The sequence below is a fragment of the Schizophyllum commune genome, assembly GCF_000143185.2.
Source record: "Schizophyllum commune H4-8 unplaced genomic scaffold SCHCOscaffold_10, whole genome shotgun sequence".
NCBI lineage: Eukaryota > Fungi > Basidiomycota > Agaricomycetes > Agaricales > Schizophyllaceae > Schizophyllum > Schizophyllum commune.
Genome location: NW_026089547.1, coordinates 381,296 through 401,417, shown reverse-complemented (window position 1 = coordinate 401,417; position 20,122 = coordinate 381,296). Strand labels below are relative to the sequence as shown.

At 58.6% G+C, this 20,122-nt stretch overlaps 9 protein-coding genes across 9 annotated transcripts; 5 read left to right on the top strand and 4 right to left on the bottom strand.

Annotated features, from left to right (window-relative positions):
* The first annotated feature begins 364 nt into the window (after nt 1-364).
* On the top strand, nt 365-1,626 carry SCHCODRAFT_02587153 (NAD(P)-binding protein). The gene is made up of 2 exons (XM_003028717.2): nt 365-1,363; nt 1,415-1,626. The coding sequence occupies exons 1-2, from the start codon at nt 498-500 to the stop codon at nt 1,545-1,547; spliced, it is 999 nt and encodes a 332-aa protein (XP_003028763.1). The 5' UTR covers nt 365-497; the 3' UTR covers nt 1,548-1,626.
* A 1,830-nt stretch (nt 1,627-3,456) lies between these two features.
* SCHCODRAFT_02513245 (uncharacterized protein) lies at nt 3,457-3,942 on the bottom strand (the record flags this gene model as incomplete). The annotated part of the gene is made up of 1 exon (XM_050343287.1): nt 3,457-3,942. A coding segment is annotated over one exon (486 nt), but the record flags the coding sequence as incomplete, so codon positions are not given.
* An 85-nt stretch (nt 3,943-4,027) lies between these two features.
* On the top strand, nt 4,028-4,219 carry SCHCODRAFT_02512292 (uncharacterized protein; the record flags this gene model as incomplete). Its single annotated transcript, XM_050343267.1, has 1 exon — nt 4,028-4,219. A coding segment is annotated over one exon (192 nt), but the record flags the coding sequence as incomplete, so codon positions are not given.
* An 896-nt stretch (nt 4,220-5,115) lies between these two features.
* SCHCODRAFT_02452129 (uncharacterized protein) lies at nt 5,116-7,928 on the bottom strand (the record flags this gene model as incomplete). The annotated part of the gene is made up of 2 exons (XM_050342561.1): nt 5,116-5,831; nt 6,635-7,928. Coding segments are annotated over 2 exons (2,010 nt in total), but the record flags the coding sequence as incomplete, so codon positions are not given.
* A 387-nt stretch (nt 7,929-8,315) lies between these two features.
* Nucleotides 8,316-10,073, top strand: SCHCODRAFT_02512083 (uncharacterized protein; the record flags this gene model as incomplete). Its single annotated transcript, XM_050343265.1, has 2 exons — nt 8,316-8,642; nt 8,691-10,073. 2 exons carry the CDS (start codon nt 8,316-8,318, stop codon nt 10,071-10,073), a joined length of 1,710 nt encoding a protein of 569 aa, XP_050198405.1.
* Nucleotides 10,074-10,852: 779 nt separating this feature from the next.
* Nucleotides 10,853-12,713, top strand: SCHCODRAFT_02670907 (MFS general substrate transporter; the record flags this gene model as incomplete). The annotated part of the gene is made up of 8 exons (XM_003028719.2): nt 10,853-10,864; nt 10,921-10,981; nt 11,035-11,122; nt 11,171-11,335; nt 11,386-11,529; nt 11,576-12,291; nt 12,344-12,462; nt 12,531-12,713. The coding sequence occupies 8 exons, from the start codon at nt 10,853-10,855 to the stop codon at nt 12,711-12,713; spliced, it is 1,488 nt and encodes a 495-aa protein (XP_003028765.1).
* Nucleotides 12,714-12,845: 132 nt separating this feature from the next.
* On the bottom strand, nt 12,846-13,207 carry SCHCODRAFT_02512220 (uncharacterized protein; the record flags this gene model as incomplete). Its single annotated transcript, XM_003029035.1, has 3 exons — nt 12,846-12,953; nt 13,026-13,043; nt 13,094-13,207. 3 exons carry the CDS (start codon nt 13,205-13,207, stop codon nt 12,846-12,848), a joined length of 240 nt encoding a protein of 79 aa, XP_003029081.1.
* A 1,080-nt stretch (nt 13,208-14,287) lies between these two features.
* On the top strand, nt 14,288-15,006 carry SCHCODRAFT_02751426 (uncharacterized protein; the record flags this gene model as incomplete). The annotated part of the gene is made up of 1 exon (XM_003028720.3): nt 14,288-15,006. The coding sequence occupies one exon, from the start codon at nt 14,288-14,290 to the stop codon at nt 14,819-14,821; it is 534 nt and encodes a 177-aa protein (XP_003028766.1). The 3' UTR covers nt 14,822-15,006.
* Nucleotides 15,007-15,657: 651 nt separating this feature from the next.
* On the bottom strand, nt 15,658-18,117 carry SCHCODRAFT_02512973 (uncharacterized protein; the record flags this gene model as incomplete). The annotated part of the gene is made up of 3 exons (XM_003029036.1): nt 15,658-15,756; nt 15,814-17,931; nt 17,980-18,117. The coding sequence occupies 3 exons, from the start codon at nt 18,115-18,117 to the stop codon at nt 15,658-15,660; spliced, it is 2,355 nt and encodes a 784-aa protein (XP_003029082.1).
* Nucleotides 18,118-20,122: the final 2,005 nt, after the last annotated feature.

Below are 20,122 nucleotides of genomic sequence, written 5' to 3'. Positions count from 1 at the left end.
CCCTAGATGACCCCAAATTGACTTACTTAGTTTCTCTCTTCTATTCACCGTCCCATCGCGAAGAGGCAACCTATCTACCCTCATACCTTGATCCGCGAAGTCGATCGCCCGCCCCCACACTCCATTCCATATCTTCCTCTGTGAAATCAGCACTCTCTGAGCCCAGAAATATGCATGTACCCTCCGACAAGACTTTTCCCCAGTTAGATAAGTCAGGAAAAGCCTGAAGAGGCAACTTGGGGTTATTGTAAGCGCGTTTAGTCATCTGCCGCCCGCGGGCCGCGGATTTGCGGCTGGCATCTTCAAGTCGATAACATTCATCTCGAACCCCCTTACTTCATGTTCGAACTTACCAAGAAACTGACCAAGACAGGAGCAAGAACCCACTCTGGTTGCCAGTATAAGTCGCCCTTGTCGATGCCAATGTACTGCAATCACCACCCTCTCCCCGACAAGCGCCATCCGTTTTCCCTTACAGGCTGACACGCGACCGAGAGATGCCTCTCCTTCAGCCACTCGTTCCAAAGCTTCCCGCATCGCTCGATCTGAGCGGGAAGACAGCCATCGTGACGGGAGGTAATGCTGGCATAGGCTTAGAGGTGGCACGGCATTTCCTCCATCTCAATCTCTCGCACCTCATCCTCGCCGTCCGCACGCCAGCCAAAGGCGAGGACGCGAAGCGCCAGCTGCTCGCGGACCCAATTGTGGCAAAGCGCACTCCCGCGCCCACCATCTCTGTTTTCCGCCTCGACCTCACCTCGCATGCCTCCCTCGTCGACTTCGCCACCCGCATCGAGCGTGAGACGCAGCGGCTCGACATCCTCGTCCTTAATGCCGGTGTGTACCCCATGAAGTTTGAGCTGGCCCCCGAGACGAAGAATGAGGTCGGCTTCCAGGTCAACCACCTTTCGAACGCGCTTCTCGCCATTCTCCTTCTACCCGCCCTCCAGCGCACCGGCGGCCCCGCGCACATCACCGTCCTCGGCTCGCGCATGGCGACGCGGCACACGTTCGCCAAGCGCCCCCTCGACATGACGAAGCCCGTCGCCGCTCACTTTAACGATCCCGCGCACTTCAGCTGGGGTACGCACTACGGGGACACGAAGTACGTCGTGCAGGCGTTCTGGCATGCGATGGCCTCGCGGATGGATGCCACGCGAGTCATCGTCAACGCTATATGCCCCGGGCAGGTCAGCACGGGTCTTGGGGCGGATGGGCAGCCCAAATGGGTCTCGCTCATCAGGCCGCTTGTCAATCTGCGGGGACGTACTCCCGAGGAAGGCGCACGCTGTGTTGTATACGCGGCTGCCGCTGCGGGGTTGGATAGCCATGGGGCACTCGTTGCAGACATGGAGGTTTTCCCGTACGTCTTTCGTCTGAATTCCCTCGCAGACCCTTATCTGACATCCATCAGGCCCTTCCCATACTCAGAGACCCCCACTGGCCGTGCGCTGGAGCAGAAAATATGGAAGGAAACGCTCGAAGCGGCAGAGAGTTTGGTTCCTGGTTCCACGAGCAAGGCAGGATTGGTCCGAGGGTATACATAAAGGGTCTGTACCGAGTGTCACCTCATATAATTTGGAGTATCATGTTGCGAGCCGAATTGGTGGTGTTTGTACAAAATCGAGTGCTCTGAATCGAACCCGCATTAGTCGTCTTGGGTCCAGGCTCATCGGCGTCTGCCGTAGTAAATGCTTTTTTTTTTTTTTTTTTTTAAACTCTGCACTTCTATACCGCTACAAGCTAAGGTGAAGCTAAGACGCGGTCCTCCGCCAGAACTCCCTCCATCCGGAAGCCCGGCAGGGCCCTTCGCATACCCGTGGTGATAATCTACAAGTCCCGAGGCTGCTGCTCGTACTGCTGTCCGTCGCGATACTGTGGTTGAGCTGAATGGTGATATAATAGGTAAAAGCACTCTGTGCGTGTGTCGTGTGTCTCGGGGTATCGCAAACGAACAAGAAAAAGGGTGATAAGGGACGGGGAAAGGTACCTAAGCACGGGGTTGGGCTGCCGGGCCTCCTATCCATCCTCGCCGTTCTCGTCGTCCTGTCGTACCTCGGGTTCCTGCTCCCAGGTAGGGAGTGATGGAGGTGCACGGGGTGCACCGGTTTTGGTGAATGCGCCGGACGCCGCTATGAATTCCGTGAGGGCTGCGATCCCCTTCTTCGTTCCCAATAGAACCGGGAGCGAGAGGCCGCGGGATGCGTCACGGAGTAGGTAGCGGTGCTCCTCGTATTTTGGGCATTCTGCCAGGATATGTTGTCGTGTCTGTAGGAGTTCCCCGCAGGGGCAGTCACTGTCGACATCACGAAGGAAATCGTTGTAAAACTCGCCCGTGTATCCGTGTCCGGTACGTGTCTGTAAGACGCGACCAAACACCTCGCGGGGTGTCTCTTTGAAGCGTTTTGTAGGGTTGAGGGAGGGGGGGAGGCGATTGGCTGCAGCGAAGTGCCCACCGTGTCGCTTCCTCTCCCACTCGCTCTTCCACTCGCGAGCTGCGCGGCCCTTCGCGCGTCGAATTGCGTTTGCACGCGATCCAGGGAGGGTGCTGCCTAGCTCGACGGCGGCTTTGGCGAGTTCATCGGCTTCGTCGTTCCCGCGAACGTCCTGGTGCCCGGGTACCCAGGCGATGTTCAGCGTGCGTGTAGGGCCGCCGTCGAGGAACTCGCAGGCCTGCTTGTGGAATTCGATGCAGTGCATCTGGCCACTCTTTGGGAGCGGGTCGAAGATGGCACTTATGGCGGAGGTATTGTCGGCGAAGAGGTGTATGTGCTTGGTGTTAGGGTGGGTCTCAACGAAATGCAGGGCAGCCTGTAGTCCCCAGCGTAGGCCAACCATCTCCGCGTCGTAGACCTCTGCGTGCGACCCCAGCCCGATCTTCTGGGTGAACACACGAGTGCCGCCGGTAGCGCCCCCTCTAAAGCCCACTGCGCCCGCGCCAACTCGCCGGACACGGTGTAGGGGCCGCATTGACCCATCCGTGTAGACGAGTAGCGACTCCTCGGATGCGAGGAGCTTTCGGGCTTCGATTTTGTGTATTTTAGCAGCAGCCTTCTTCTCTTGCTTGTCGTCTGATGCCTTCGCCGCAATCACGAGTCGTCCACCGAAGCTCGGGACATCGCGGCGCCATGGGGGCGTGGCGAACGGCAGGATTCGCTCCTCCCGCGGGCTGGTCCATTTCGCCAGCTCGTGTAGCTTCGTAGTCTTCTCCAAGACCTTCTTATTGCGTGAGTTTGGGTGCTTCGGCAGAGGGGGAGGGGAGACGTAGCCGGTTGGGTCTCGCCATTCCTCCGGTAAGCGTTGTATGAGGGGGTGTCGTTGATCGAGCTTGTTCAGCCGTATGCCTGCCCGGCGCACTTCGTAGTCGAGCGCTATCCCGATCGGTGGGATGGACGCCTCGATTTCGAGCGCTTGGATCGGCGTAGTCCTGAAGGCCGCGCATATAAGCCGTAGTGCCCGCCGTTGGACCTTCTCGAGGGCATTGACGTGGCATTTCTTTCCTGTCCACCATACTGCAGCTCCGTAGAACATGACTGGTATGACACATGCCTTGTATAAGTGTCGCATATGCATTTGGTGCAGCCCGCGCACGGTGTTCGCGAGCATTGTGAGCCCCTGCACTGTGTTTTCGGCGCGAGCCGCTAGCGTTTGGACGTGTCTGTTGAAAAGCAGTTTACGGTCAAAGAATATGCCCAGCCATCGCACCGTGGAGCTCGTCGTTACAGTCGAGAAGCTTCCATCCCCATTCGAGAGGCGTGCGGAGGGGGACTGCTCGTCGCATTTGCGCCGGGTGTAGTGCATCAGCTCTCGCTTGACACGGTCTACATCCAGGCCTGCACGGCGTAGCCAGTCTCGGGTGATATCGTATGCGCGCTCGAGGATGTGCGTGTTCTTCATCAACGACGCAGACGACACGTAGAGCTTGCCATCGTCCACGTACATGAACGCGCCGAGGGGCGAGACCTCGTGCTGCCCGTGGTCGAACTTGTGCAGCGTCTCGAGTAGGTCTGCGGCGTAGTATGCGGCCAGGATTGGCGAGAGGGGTGATCCTTGTGGGATGCCGTTGAGCACCGGCTCCATCGTGCTCCGCTTCCCATCCAGGCAGACGGCGGCCTCTCGGTCTTCAAGGAAGCTCGCGATGAAGCGTACGATTTCGATTGGCACCCGACGAGTTTTCAGCTCGCTGAGAAGTCTGTCGTGGTTGACGAAGTCGAAGTAGCCCTTAATGTCGAAGGTTAGCGCCGATGTCACCCATCCGTGATTCCACGCCGAGTGCACGTCGTTGACGAAGGCCAATATCGCATCGGTTGCCGACGCGTTCGAGACACCTCCGAATTGTGTTGCGGGGACCAGGCCATGTTTCCCGGCCAGGTATGTGAGACGTCGTGCCACAATCCGCTCGAGTACCTTCCCCATGCACTCGAGCAGCGTGATGAGTCGGTATGCTCTTGGCTGCGAGTAGTCGTCCTTCCTGGGTTTGCGAAGTGCCACGGCGACCGCCTTCCGCCACTGCTTCGGGTGGTACCCGCTGGACAGGCATCGTCTGTACAGGGCCGTCAAATGGGGACGTATTATCTCCCACGACCACCGCAGGATCTTGTATGAGACCTGAGAGCTTCCGGGTGCCGAGTTCCCCTTCTGCGAGAACAGCGCTTCGTAAATCTCGGTTTCGGTGACATCTTCGTATGGCAGCTCGTTCTCGAGTCGGGTCGTGAGGTCCGCCTCGAAAATTTCGTCAAGAGGTGGCGGCGGCTGGTATAGCTCTTCTCGGAGCGCATCACACTTGTCTTGATGAGAGACGGCCGGTTCCCGTCCTCCCGAACGCGCTATTGCTGGGGATGGGTACTGGCGCACGCCCTGCGACCACTTGCGGTAGCCGTAGATGTCCTCTGTTTGTGCATTCTCGACCTGTTCGTTCGCCCACTGGGCTTTGGTCGCCTTGACGAGTCTATTGAAGTAGTTGTTGGACTTCTTGACTGCCTTTGCGAGCTCTGGGTCCCCTTGGCCGTGTACAGCTCGGTACGCTCTTTGCTGGGCCTGAAGGTCGCGCGTGCGCGAGGTTGCTGCGTCGACCGCTGCTCCCCACCATGGCTTGGCCGATACTGATGGGTTCCGTATCTTCGCGACCCTTCGCAGAGTCGCCTGAATAGCGTCGGTGATGGCGGTGGTGGCATCTTCAAGGTCGTCCGTCGACACCTCCTGGCCTAAGTCCATCAACTTCTCGAGTGCGCCTTGCCGTCGGTGAATCTCCTCTTGCAACGCGGCTCGGAATTCTTTGGGCTTGACTTCCTTCACGTTGTAGCGCTCTCCCGTGAGATTCTCAATGGGGGTGACGCCGTAGTCCAGGCTAAAGGTGATACCTATATGGTCGGAGCTGTACTGGTACTGTGGTGCCAGAGCCCACCCCTTTGCCGCGTCTAGCTGCTGTGCCGGGCCGTTCGCGAATGTTAGATCGAGAACGGACGGTGCAGCAGCCGTGCGTCGCGGGAAGTGGGTCGGGCAGCCTTTCTTGTTCAGAAGAGCATACCCGTTGTCTGACATCCAGTCCACCAGTTCGTCGGCCCCAGCCGACGTGCGAGAGGGCTCCGTCGACCAGAGAGGGTGGTCGAGGTTGAAGTCGCCTAGGATGAGCACGGGGTGGTGGGTTGGGAGAGTAAGGTCTGCTATGAGATGGGAAGCCTGTTGCGCGGCCGGGAGGCGGCGGTCGTTGTAAATGTGTACTATAGTGGTGATGTCGTCGCCCTGCGTTACGTCGAGAATCATGATGTCTCGATGGGTGACTATGTCCGACCGCAGAGTGATCTCGACGTCGTCTCGAGGGTGGTAGTACGCTAGAACATGTGGTGGCGGGTCGTCGGGACCAATAGTCGGTACGGGTAGAATGTTTGTCCAGGTCCCGCAGCTGATTGGGCCTCGGATGTCTTCGCCGTCGCGCGCACCAATGCGTCCCCATTGCGGCTCTTGCACGAGGATTAGTTCTAAGTCATGGGTATGTTTATTCAGAAGAGTGGTGATCAGGCCTCCCTGTTTGAAGCAGTTCAGTTGGAGGACGCGTATGGGTTTGGTCGTGTTGTGTCGCTGTCGGGTTTCTCTGTTCATAGGGCTCCGACGGGGTTGGTGGTGGCGTTTGGTGTGTTGCCCGCGCCCTCAATCGGGAGGGTCGTGAAGCGGTTGTGGTGAGGGGGAGGGTCCTTCGCGGATGTACCGGACGACGCGCCTTCCCCTGCTCCACCCGACTTCGGCTGCGCCGCCTTCTTGGCCCGTGCCTTCTTTTTCTTCGTGACCTCGGTGAAGCCGTCGGCGTCGGTCGTCGTCTTTGCCGCCGTTCGGGGTTCCCTGTCGTTGGCGCGCGCGTTACCGTACTGCTCTAGCCGCTTCGGGCACCTCCTATCATCCGAGGGGTGGTCGCCGCTGCAGCCGCGGCACTTCCTGTTGTGCGTGCATTCCCCGGCCATCTCGTCCCCTCTGCACGTCTCGCACGCGGCGGCGTGTTCATTGGTGGCGTGATCGCTGCCGCAGAGTCGGCACTTAGCCTTCGTCTTGCAGGCGCGGGCATTGTGTCCATAGCCCCAGCAGTTGTGGCATTGCACGACCGGTGGTTTGTCTGCGAAGGGCATTACACGGCAATCCCGACCGTACACCCATAAGATCTTGGCCTTGAGTAACTTCTTGTATTCCTCCTCGCTCGTTACTGCGAAGATAATCGTCGACCTGGGCGTCACAATGTCCTGTGGTCGGCGTAGCCAGCGCGGTTCCTCAGCGAGCGACTTGAGGGTGCTGAATACGGGGTTCGATAGGAGCTCCGACTTAATCTGGTCGGGGGTGTGAAGGCCCGGCATGAACTCGTCGAAGAGCCCCGTGCGGACATCGTGTATCATGAGCCGGCGCCACTTTGCGGTGAGTCGAGGGATGACCTCCATTCCCTGGCCGACGAGCTCTGCGAATTTCGGGACATGTTCGATCAGGTCGCTCGCTAGCTGGTCCTGGCGCGTCACGACAATGCAGTTCCCTTGCGGGTTCCACTTCGTACCTGCGACCTGGACCTTCGCCGGATCGACGATGTCACGCAGGACGCTGTTGATACGGTCGCGAAGCGCGAGCTCGTCCATCCGCTTTTCCTTGGGTAGGCCCCCGGGCCGAATCTCTAGGGCTAGGCGGCTGGGGTGGTCCGCCTCCAGCGTGTTGTTGGAGGGTGCTTTTGGCGTCGTCGCTGCCTTTCGCGTCTTCGACTGAGTCGTCGGCGGCGGAGGCGTGCTGGCGGCATGTGGTTGTGGTTGGGGGGTAGGGGGGAGTGGCTTGTTCTTGATGTCGTCTAGGGCTCGCTCGAGGCGGTCGAGCCGTTCCTCGTTCTTCCGGGCTTGAGAGGTTGCCTCTTTCCTGGCTTCGCGCGTCAGTTTTACGATGGTCTCGAAGCCGTTGTTCATCATCTGGTGCTGTGCGCCTAATGTCCTGTAGATCGAAGTCCATGGCGAGCAGATGTTAGCAATTTGGGTGACGGCGCTGGAGAGGCTCTTCGGTATCTCGGGGAGTGGTGTGTCTTGCTCGCTGGCGCTAGCCAGCGCGCTTGACACCATGTTGAGGGCCTGTAGGACTTCGTGTGATGTGAGGGCTTGCGCGAGTGACTGGTATGCATCCGCGACCGCGTCGGACCCGTACGCGACCTCTCCGTCGGAGAAGAGCGATTCGACCGGGTATTGCGTCTGCACGCTCTCCATCGAGGGAGCCGCGGCCTGCTGCCTGGGCGGACCCCAGTAGGTGCTGCTGACGTCCTTCCACAGTTCCGGGCGATCCGTGGTCGGTCTCTGGGCAGAGGTGGTCGACCTCCGTACCGGGGTGGTCGGTTCGAGAACGCTGGTGTCTTCTCGGTGCCCTTGCGGCTCGTTAGACACGCGTTTACGGGCCCCGCGTTTAGGCGATGTGGTTAGCATGTCCGCTGTGCGGTTGTACGCGTTTTTTAGGGTTGTTTTCAACTTCGCCGACTTCCTCGACGGTGTCGACGGGGTGCTCCTAGCGTCTTCCTCCATTGCCAGCTCTCTCGAGCTGCCTCTGGGGCTTGCCCGTTGACGCGGGGTCTCCATTCTGTGCCTACTCGACGCTGTATCCTCTCCGGCAACCGTGGGAAACCGAGGGTGATGACAGTTGAAGATCAAGAAGGGCTTTTTTTTTGGTAGTAAATGCTTGTGGCGCCGATCTCTCTTGCCTCCTGCGCTCATCCGGCGCAGAGCTCGTGCCAACATATTGGTAGTTACTCGATCACGTATCAGTGGCACTGTGGCGCGCCTATTGCGCTCTCTCGAACTCGATTATATCCAGCGATGGATCCACCCGCAGCGCGACCCATCGACATACCGGAAATACTTTCCGCTATTCTCGAAGCCGCTGCCGATCGTCCGGAGTACATTGAACATTGCATCCCTACCAGCGAGCGGATACGTGCGTCAGCGCGACTGCTCTGCAAGTATGCACTTGTTTCGAAGCTTTGGAACGACTGCGCCACGCCTTGGCTATGGGAGATGCTGCCGGACCAGCTCGCCCTGCTGAAGCTCCTACCTGACGACGCATGGACTATGATCGATGGAGATTCTCCGTCGCAGGCTTCCTTGACCTCGTCCCTGCTGACGGGTGCCGAGAATCGGAAGTTTGTGCGTAGACTGGGCTATGCAGATAACTTTGGGCTAATCCCATACCAGGATATGGCCAGAGAGTTTAATCAAGATGACTTGAAGGGCATCCAGCGACTCGGCCGACACGTCAGAATCCTCCGTCATGACGATCATCTTTGTACCCCCACCGTCCATCGTCTCATACTCACTGCCTCCTCGCTGCTCATGTGCAAGCTCGAGCGACTTCATGTCACCATGCACGGCTCGGTCGAGGCTTTCCAGCTATACTCATCGACAATCTGGGACCTTCAGATCTGGGTTCGAGGCGCTGATGTCCCAATCTTGACGGATGTGATCTGTCCCAAGCTCACCCACCTACTCTTGGACCTCCCCCTTCATAGGTTCGACAACAACTTTACGGAGGCACAGCAACTAGGATTACACTTAATAGGCCTTTCCTCGGTCACCCACCTTTCTGTTCTCGTCGGCCTCGATCTTGCGGGCATCCTCGTCATGCTTCTCGGCCAGAGTGTGTCCGTTACACACCTGCGGCTGATGGACCCCACCTACGCGCTGAAAGACCCGTCCAGCGCGCTCGCGATGCAGCACATAGGCAAAACAGGCTTTAAGAACCTACGTCGCCTGCAGCTTCCGCGAGTGTGCCCGGAATTCGCCATGGCGCTTCTACAGTATCTAGGGGACACGCCGCGCGAGATCGAGATGCTCAAGATGCCAATAACGCGCTTTGCCACCCGCGACGAGATGAAGACGCTTATTGTCGCCGTAGCCGAGCATTGTTCCCCGACAACGTTGACCCACCTCGACATTCTGGCAGGCGTGCCACCGACTCCTATGTTCAATGACCCGCCTACCCCACTGCTGGTACCCCTCGACTTCCTTCGACCGCTGTCTCAGCACCGTCTGCTAGAGGAGATCTCCATCGGAGAGACGGAGGGTGCCGTAGGCCTCACCGATGACGCCTATAGCGAGCTCGCGCAGTGGTGGCCCAATCTCGTGCGCCTGCGCGTACCGAACGCGACAGGGACATCGTGCACGCTGAGAACTCTTCTCGCGTTTGCTACGCACTGCAAGCAGCTACGGACGCTCACCCTCAAGTTGGACGTCCGGTCTGCATACTTGCCGAACGAGGAGGTGGCGGTAGCTAAAACCCCAGCCCCTGCTCTCGAGCGCTTGGAGATCAACGACGGACGCATCGTAGTCGCTGACGAGGTCGCAGACTGCCTGACTGCGCTGTTTCCCGCCCTCACGGAGGTGGCCTATCGTGCCGATGAAGAACTGATGTTTTACGACGAGGCTGCCGTGATTTATCGCGAAGAGGCCTGGGATCGGGTCTCGAGGATGTTGCGCTGGTATCGCAGCGTCAAGAGCGGGCCTTGGACGGACTTCGAAGACTTTGAGGACGCAGTCGATCATCAGTATGCATCTTCCCGTGGTATGCCGTTTTTCTAGCCTCAAAAGTGGTATTCCATGGTCCCCAATCAACGTCTCTGATATTACCACCTACGGTACTATTTATTGAAGGAAGGATATCAGCGCTGCGGATTTTTGGGAGCCAGACTCGCTCGTTCTGATTGTCACAGAGCACTGTAGACCTCGCTGCCACTATAGCCGCCTCATGCATACAGCAGAGCCGACAGATGCAACAATGCAAAGGAGTAAACCCTCACGACGACTTTCCTCGACGTCGGGACTCATTCAAGCCTTCTGCGCCTCTTCACTAGAGGAGAGCCTTCCCCTGTACCCGAACGAAGCGCCCAGTAGGCATGATGGTCGGGGTTTGTTCCAAGTTCCCTCGGCAGGAGCCGAACTCCTTCGGGCTGGGCCAACGACCGCGCCGGCGCTTGTCACATCTTCCCTTCGTCTCCCCGTGTCATGACGGGCCACAGACCGCCGCCCGTTGCGGGCTCGCCGACGCCAACGATCGCTTGCTCATAGTGCTTGGCGAGCTGCCTGTTCGCCGGAGTTGGCATGCGGGGATGACTAAAACCGACGAAATGCGTTATCTAGTGCGCGAGATTGCGCATTCTCTATCGTTCCCACCCTTGCCCTCAAACCTCTCCTTCGTATCCAGACTGTAGTGCAGGAGCGGGCGGTCCACGATGAGTACCGAAAGATCCCCCTTGCTGTCCTCTGCACAGGAGGAGAGGTTGTACACCGATCCTGCTCACGCGCACTCTACGGCGGAGGATGTGGAGAACGCCGCCCCCGAAGAGGTCAAGAAGCCGGCTATGGTCACTATAGTACGTGCGCTGGCCTACTGAGCATCCGAGTCTCTGACCTCGGCTTCTACGTGCAGATAGTACCTCTTGTCCTCGGGATATTCCTAGCAGCTCTGGACGCCACGATCGTCGTCTCTTGTGCGGCTTATCACGCCTCTCGTTACTTCCTTCACTGACATTGACTTGAATAGCGTACACGGTCATTGGCAGCGAGCTCAATCAACTCCAGAGCACCAGCTGGATCGCTACGGCATACATGCTCACAGCCACCAGCTTCCAGTACGCCCGATCACTCATCTCCGCTTCTGAAGCTGATCCCCTTCCAAGAGCACTCTATGGCAAACTCAGTGATATCTTCGGTCGCAAGACATGCTTGCTCTTTGCCTATACCGTCTTCGCGCTGGGCTGTCTATTCTGCGGTATCGCGAGGAACATGACGGAGCTCATTGCCGCTCGGGCGCTTGCTGGCGCGGGAGGTGGGGGAATGTCTACGTGCGTGCCATCATCCTTCGTTGTGCTCAAGTGGCTGACGTGCGCCATAGGGTCGTCAGCATCATTCTGTCCGATGTCGTCCCCCTACGATCTCGCGGCACCTGGCAGGGCATTCTCAATGTGATATTTGCGACCGGCTCCGTAACGGGCGCTCCCCTCGGTGGCATCCTCGCCGACAGCATCGGCTGGCGATGGTCGGTCCCCATCCACCTGACCCAGGCATCATCTCATCCTTCGCAGGGCCTTCCTCATCCAAGTCCCCATCGCCACGCTCGCCATCGTCGCCGTCATCATTTTCCTCCACCTCCCGCACACCGACCACTCCCACTTCCGCGCCAAGCTCCGCCGCGTCGACTTTCCGGGCGCCGTCCTCCTCATACTCACCATCTTCTCCATGCTTTTCGCCCTTGACCGCGGTGGGAACGTCTCTTGGACGGACCGCGCCACGATCGCCTCCACCCTCGTCTTCCTCGTCTCCTTCCCCGTCTTCCTTTTCGTAGAGTTCCGCGTCGCCGCTGAGCCCTTCGTGCCCCTGCGCCTGGTTGGCAACCGCGACCTGATGGCGAGCCTGATGACGAACTTCTGGCAGTTCTTCACTGCGACGCCCGTGCTGTTCAATCTGGCGCTGTACTACCAGGCCGTGATGAACCTAAGCGCCGGGCAGGCGGGCGCGTACCTCATCCCGAGCGTCATCGCGGGGACGACAGGCAGTCTGGGCGGCGGGCTCATCATGCAGAAGACGGGGAAGTACTACCGGCTGACGGTCGCAGCGTACGTGCTGTTCGCGGCGGGCGTGGCGGGGACCGCGCTGAATACCGGGACGGCAAAGCATGCGCTGGTCTGGTTCGTCGTCGCGCTGCTGGTGCAGGGGATTGGTGGGGGCACCGGTGTGACGACGAGCCTGATATCGCTCATTGCTAATGCGGGGCCGGAGGATCAGGCAATCGCGACAGCAGGTGAGTGGCGGGCATCTTTGTTGATGGACGCGTTTGGACTGACGACCTGTAGGCTCGTACCTCTTCCGCTCTCTGGGCCAGGTCACCGGCCTTGCGATCGCGAGCACCATCCTGCAGGATGTGCTCCGTAAGACGCTGCACCATAGGCTGCACGGGCAGGACGTCGACGAGGTATGTATTTTCGCTTTGTATATCAACGCCTCGCTCAGACGACTGACGCGGTTCCCTCCGTCCCGCAGATCGTCAAGCGCGTCCGCGAGTCGCTCGCCTACCTCGAAGAGCTCGATCCTGAGTCAAGGGGCATCGTTCGCTACTCCTACGAGCACGCACTGAACACGGTATTCTGGTTCACCGCGGGGACGGCGGCGCTGGCGCTTGTCTCTTCGATCTTCATCAGGGAGACGGAGCTGGGGAAGAGGTAGTGACGCATGGGCTCTACAGAACTGAGCAAAAGCATCATCCATCTTACAAACCATGTAGACTACCCATAGATATTAGGGCAATCAAATTATCGGGACATATCGTTGCTGAATTTCGGAGAGCGAGTCGGCGATCTATGAGTTGATAACACCCTCAGCGCCCTTGCGAAGATCCGTAAGCAGGTCCTTCAATCGTTGGCGAAGCTTCTTGACGAGCTCGTCATCGTCGGGCGAGGGAGGGGGCTGGCAGATGTGAGCGTTGTGTGCGTGACAACTTGGGCTGACAGAAGTGATTGCCAGCGCAGGGGTACGTACGAGCTGGTCTAGTAGATACTATGCAAGCCTGTGAGTTGGTCGATTATATCCTACATCAAATAACGAACCTCTGCTTCATCTATGGTCTGCGCGAGGGGGATTCGGTCAGGAAATGCCAGCGGTGCATGTAGCGGAATTGACGAACCAGGATCAGAGGGCCTCTGCAAATCGGGCGGGAACATCAGACTTTGGCCAACCAGATATGATCTCTGGCGACGGACCTATTCATCTTGTCTATGTAAGAGGGTCGTAGGAACGCCTAGATGAGGGTACGGGAAGCGATGTTGAAGTGTCTAAGCGCGTGACGGAGTGCGTAACAATGCGCACCGGCATTTGCCGGTGTACCTTGTTCCCGACGTTCAACTCCCAAGGCAACTTCGAGACGCTGCGCTGCTGTGGCTTCCTTTCTTCTATACAAAATAACAAGACACTCAAGAGAATAATGTCTTTAGGCTACAGGTGCCTTCACAAGCAACACTCAGCTCTGATAGGCCTGTCACACTGTTTCTGGGGTTCCTTTAGCACGATGCGCGCTCATCCTGGACGGAAGGGAAGTATTGGATATCACTCCGCGATTAATTTTCCTATCATGCGGTCCTGACTCTCTACAATCGGAAGTTAGAGCTCGTGCATCAACTTCGCTTGCTTTGTCTGCTTGTCATGTGTTTGAAGCCGTACTTCCTGAGAGGGGACGGCCAGCGCGTTTGGCACCTGCCCTCTCTGCCTCCTCAGGTTCAGTGGCGTGAGTGAACGGTTATCTTCTCAAGACATGGCCTATGTAGTAGACGAGTGCGTACTCGCCGGCTTCAGCAAATTGAATGAAGAACGGAACACCTGCGATTTTTCAACAGCCCGCTCGCATCACACACGCCCCCCCTCGTCCCCTGCCCAGGTCTGCCGGAAATGCCTCCGTACCCAGCGACACCGCTCACCTGGCGTGCAGTGCGGTGGCGCAACAAAGCGCCTCCCTCCACGCTCCCCGCCGTCGGGTCCCACGGCTATCACGATGCCTTTATACTCTTTCTCTCGACAGCGCCAGCCATCTCCTCATGTTCGGCGTCATGTACCCCCATGCCCGGCAGCACGCGCCGCGGCGGCCCCCGTAGGTTTGCCCCCGAACACGATGCGCTGGACAAAGGCGCCTGTGCGTATATATGCGAGGGCGCGGTGGGCGCTCGTCCTTACTTCCTGGCGTCGTCCCGTACCCGCATTCCTTGCGCTCACTCACCGCCATTCTCATCGCCATTGCCGTCGCCGTCGCCATGCCCTCCTACCTCCACCCTGCATCCATGCATTGCGCCCCGCACGCCCAAGACCGCGGCGCCAATGTCCCTGCCCATCCCAACTCGCGCGAGCTCGCTGCGCCCACCCACATCTACTTCTGCACGGAATCCCAGTCCTGCATCCCTCCTCAATCCCGGGCCTACCACCTCGACTCTCTCCCCTACACCCGCTCCCGCGACCCGCGCAGCATGACCACGTCGGAGCTGCCCGCCTACACAAAGGCATGGGAGGAGCGCGAGCGCCGCGGATCGGTCGACAGCATGCGCTCGGATACGTCAGAAGACGGTCCTCGCGAGCCGGGCTCCAGCTCCGTACCGTGGCTGGCGTACCAGCCGCCGCAACACGCGGCCGACGAGCCGCTGAAGAGCGCTCCTGCTTACGATGGGTGGTACCGCGATGTCGTTGAGCGCCTGGCTGCTGGAGGATCATTGGACGCCCCCGAGTTCGCGGCCATACTGGCGAAGGAGGTCGACGCTACGCATGCGCTGGTGCCGGTGGGCGAGAGGAATTGAGGACATCCGGACTATGCTTCTTTGTGGACGGTCTTTGTATTCGCACGAGAGGCGTGCATTGTTGTATGGTTTACCTATGTTGTACTTCCCCTTCGTCTTTCTCAGTAGCTAGGTCTACTTGTAAATCACTTTCTATGTTCTGCCCTCTCCCTGTACTATGCCTCACAATCTACCATGACATTCACGACTACGAGCTTGGATTTATCTCGTAGGTTTTCCGGGAACTCTTCACGTCGATTACGCCTAAGGCTCGGACGACCAAGTCAATCCAACTTCAAGGAAGTCTATATATCCGTTATATTTGTACCCAACCAGAGAGATCCGATACAGTAGATCGACGTCCTACAGCCACGATATGTATAGACAGTTGACAAAAGAACGACGACGTGTGCGAGAATTAGTATGTACATATTTACAACCGTAGGAAGTGTCCAACGCATATGCGCAATAGAAAACGAATCGTGCACCAGTCTTCGGCGTATTCGACGCTTCTTATGAACATCGTTAGCCTAGTAGCCGGTGCACCCGTCGTCGGCCCCGCAGCGGCAGGCGCGCGGAAGGAGGACACAGAGCTCCTGGGAATGTAAAATGTGCAGGGAAGGGGGGTAGGGTATGCCGAAGGAAGTCTGACGAAAAGAGAAGCCAGCATTACGAGACCGAGGACCGCAGATATGGTACAGCGAAGGTGACGAAGGAGGGTGGAAGCAGGTGGGATACGAATAAGCATAAACACAACGGAGAACGAAAGCGGGAGCACGGATACCGAGACGATGCATATACAGGGTCGATCAATCAATAAAGATGAGAGGTGTAGATGGATAATCGTGGGCGGTCTATCATGACCACACAGAGCTCTTGTTGTTGCGGCCGATTTTGCGCAGGCTGGATAGCCAGTTTTTCTGATCATCGTCGTCCGCGTACCACTGGGAGGATACCTGAAGGGTTCGTATGTGAGAAAAAAAAGTATGTAGCGAGGCAGGTAATTGACGTACAGGATCCTTCGCGCTCTTCGGCGGCGGAGGCAGATCTCCTGGGAGCTTCATGGTGTCGTTAGCGCTCGCGATGAGCGAGCGCTTCCGCGCGCGGACGGCGTTCTTAAACTTCTCCAGCGTGTTGCTACGCTCGCGTGTCTTCGGGCGTTCGCCGTGGTCCTCGAAGATCGAGTGCGGCGTAGACGGCCCGGACGAGCGGCTGGCTAGCGAAGTCGTAATCGAGAAGGGCGACGGCGGGATGGAGTGGGAGGCCGCTGATGGCACGTATGAGATCGCTGGTGATACTGGCGGCTCACCGCGGTTCTTGCTGGAAGCGGTCGATGGGCGTGAGTTGAGGCGGGAGGGAGGCAGGGGTGCCACGTAGTCCTCGGCGTCCTGGTCGAAGATGGGAGGGGACATGGGTTTCTTTGCCAGTGTCTGGCGCGGCCCCTTCACGAGCTTCGAAGTCGACGCACGTGGGCGCATTGAAGGGCGAGTCACGGAGGAGGTCTTCATGTCGCTGAGGGAGAACGTATTGCGCACGCTCCTCGACGAGGGCGGCGGCTGTTCCGGCTGCGTTGGCTGCGATGCAAGACGGTGGTGGTGATTCGAGTATGAGGTCGAGGGTGACGGGAGCTCGTCATCGTTCCACCGCGAGGGAAACGACCGCAACGAGTCGGAGTGCCCCTGCGCCGACCTCTGAGCACTCCTTGCCATCGACTGCCTGCTGGACTTTCTCGAGATTGCCGGACTATGCATAGGTGAATGCATCGGCGAATCAAAGTACGAGTCCCCAATCTCATCCATGTAATCCCCCTCCGTTGACGCGGCCGCCTCCGCAGGAAACTCGATGTGCTCTTCCTGCTCCTCCTCTTGCGGCGGCAAGCCCAGCGGCGAGGGCAGCGGCTGAATTGGAATCGGGATAGGCGCGTGCGCATCAGCCTCATCATCCTCCGCGAGCGACTCGGGGCGGAAATGTCGGCCTGTCGCCCTGCTCGCGAACTCAAACGGGTCGACGGGATCAGCGGAGTAGCATGAGGGAGTTGGCTCCCGGCTACCGAGGCGGGGGCTACCGAGGCGAGGGCTTTCGCGTAACGGCGCGAGCTGCGAGGGTGTGCTCGGCTCGCTAGGCCTGCCCGACTGCCTTCGCAGAGCGGCGCGTGGGGTAGACGCGAAGGTCGGTGTGGATAGCTTGATCGACGGAGAGTCCATGCGCCGCAGAGCAGGGGATAGAGTCAGGACATCCTTGTCTATAAGGCTGTCGTCTATCTTCAGAGTCTGCGGACGAGGAGGGCGCGCCGGAGCACGTTGCGCAGGAGGTTGCGCAGAAGCGAGAGGGGCTGAAGGTGGCGGCAGGGGCCAGTTCAGCTCTGCAGCCTGCAGGGGTGGCGATACCTGCGCGTGCGCCGGCCTCGGGGAAGTTGGCAGCCCACGGCTGTTCCCAGCGCGGGGTGACTGCGTCATCCGTCGAGGGGAGGACGCCGGATCGTCGGAGTCAAGGCTCTGACGTGGGGTATCATCCTCTGGCACTGCACGAGGCCTCGTAGGCCATTCCACGGGCTCCTCATCCAGGTCATACACGTTGCGCAGGACCGACGAGGGCGTACCCTTGTGCGGCTGCGGCTCACCAGCATCCGTCACATTCGTCATCGTGTCCCCGGCACCCATCACGTAGACGGCGTTGCGGAAGCTCGAGCTCCTGCTGCGGGGAGTTACAATGGACGAGGAGACGGAGGGGCTGGGTGAGTGCGATGAGAGCGACGGAGGCACGATGGACGAGATGGACGGAGAGATGGAGTGCGTCTTCGCTGACCGTGGCGATGTTTTGTACGAAGAGCGCGCGTCGGAATCACTAGACAGTCTCTTTATCCTGCTGTTGTAGGGCAGGTTGGGGCTTCGCGTGTCCACCTTCGGGAGCGGCAGGTTATAGGTCTGCAGACTCTTACGCGCGGGAGTACGCGTCGGCGTCGCATCTTCAGCAGGTGAGGCAGGCGTGGAGAGATGCGAGGAGGAGGAAGACGCGCCCTGGCGCAGCGGGTGGGGAGAGGGCAGCGCGGAGTCCGGAGGCGTGTCGGTTGAGACGGCCGAGATGGAGGATATCGACGACGCTGGCGAGTGTCCAGAGCCTGCGCGACGCGTCTGGAGGGCGTCAGTTCATCGGCGCGGTGCGCAGGGCAAGTCACTCACTGCGCTCGCGTGCTTCGTCGTAAGGTAGCGCGAGGGGTTGTACAGCGCGTCCATCGCGCCCGACGCGTGACTATCACCCGCGCGCGGTGGGCAGGGCTCATCCTGAAGGCCGAGGAGAGGAGAGTCTGCCCGCGCCATGGTCGATGATGAGGGGAAAGGAAGAGAGGGCCTTGCGGTATGCACAGGGCTACCGACGGCAACAAATCAGTGATGTATGTATTTCCGCCCTCGCGCGTCGCAACATCTTTTTACGCCGACGTGATCTGATCGACTTGATCGCCGAAAGCCTCTCTCTCCGGTTATCGGTATGACAGGCCGCTCTCATGCGCCCAGAAAGGCAGGATTTGAACGAATGGGGGTTGCCCTTCGCGCTCGACGAGCAGGCAACCGGAACCCACCTGGGTCCCCTCCTTCCCAATCACCTCTGGCGCGACTGATTTTTCCGGATAACGCGCGCTGAAACTGCGTTCGTGCGAGCGGATTATACCATCTTTTCCCCACACCCAATACAACGCTTCCCGCTGCCCACTCGACGAGAATTCCCGTGTGCAGAGTGTATTCGAGGCAGCGGCTTCCATCAATTCGAACTGTGGTTTGCTCACCGGGCACCCTCGTTCCTCATGGAACCCTATGGCGGTCCCGGTGGGGAATTAGGAAACTTCGGCATCTGCACCCATGTGGCAAGAGAGCCAGAAGACAAGCTTTGTGCTTCGCACGGCATCGTCAGGGACAGCCTCCTCGAAGTCGCTTGTCCTCGACCGCGAAAATACGCTCGTATTTTCGCTGCACAGTCGAGGTGGGGAGTTAGCGCTGGGCAGGGCCGCAGATCCACGGCAACGTACCCTATTGCCAAACGAGTGGCCCTCATACGCCCCCTCCAGAAGGCCTCGATCGGTGTGCAGCGGAAAAGCTCCCGAAAGGAGGGCGAAAAACAAGGTCTCGACGCTCGTGTGCTCAACTCGAACTTCTTACCCTTCACGTGCTGCGGATTGTTGGCAAGGCAAATATGCCGCGACGTGAAGTGTTCAGGCAGCAGTTGCGAAGCGGCGCTCCGCGCGTACGTCCCTCCTAACGTCTCCGGCAAGTCTTTCTATACGGAAAGAGGGAATTCCTTCGAGGACCAGAGAGCGAAGACGGGATATGAAAGCTCCTGGTGTATCGGAAGAGCAGAAGGGGTTGCGTGGGCTTTCTGGTCCGCGTTCCCCTTATTTGGGACCAATGTTCTTTGCAGACGCTGATATGCATCGATGAGACGACTTGGGAGGTTCATGCGTTCACAGGTTATCATCGCACATGGACTTGGGAAGAGAAAGAGACGCGCCTTTGCCCGTGTTTGCGTGCGTCGTGCGCGCCGTCGGCGTGGCGCCCTTCCCACGTGTCGCATTCATCCGAAGCGGGACCATTCAGACGCCAGTCGAACTCGCATTCCAGACCCGCGGCTGCGAAGAATGTGGAAGTGGAGAAGGTCAGAGGACGGCTCCGACGCTCGGAAGGACGGTAGCGGGAAGAAGAGCCCGTGTCCATAGGGACGATGTGAGTGTGAAAGGTCATAAAATTCGTCAAGAGGTCGTAATCTAAAGTGTACGTGAGGGTCATCGTCTAGTAGCGCAAGCGACAAGAATTACTACTCCTACAGGTAGAGATACTTTCGAATCCATCGGATGAAATAGTCGCAATAAGTTAGCGTCTATGGTGCTCGAAAGCGGGGAATCAAGGAAGATAGGTATGAAGGGCACAAATATATACACACAAGAGAGAGGGAGAAGGAGAAACAGAGACGAAAAGAGAGACTTGGATAGGTAGTATGACGCCATAAACAAGCGGAGAGACCGATGGAGAAAAAGAGAAAAGAAATGTACAAGATATACAAGGATTCAGACACACGTCGTGCTCGAAAGCGGAATAAAAAGTGATGACGGAGCTCGAAAGCAGAACAGCAATAGCGATACAGATAGCATGCACTTCGCAGCACGTACCAAAGCACAGCCGGCCCATCCTCGGGGACGTTGGGCCCGGCGAATTAGTGTTACACCGCGGATGCGCTGCATCGCGCGCGCACACATCTCCTGCGCGTTCCTCTTCCTCTCCTCCTCACGTACACTTCCACATACATCTTCAAAGTCGCTGGACCCCGCCCGCCTCC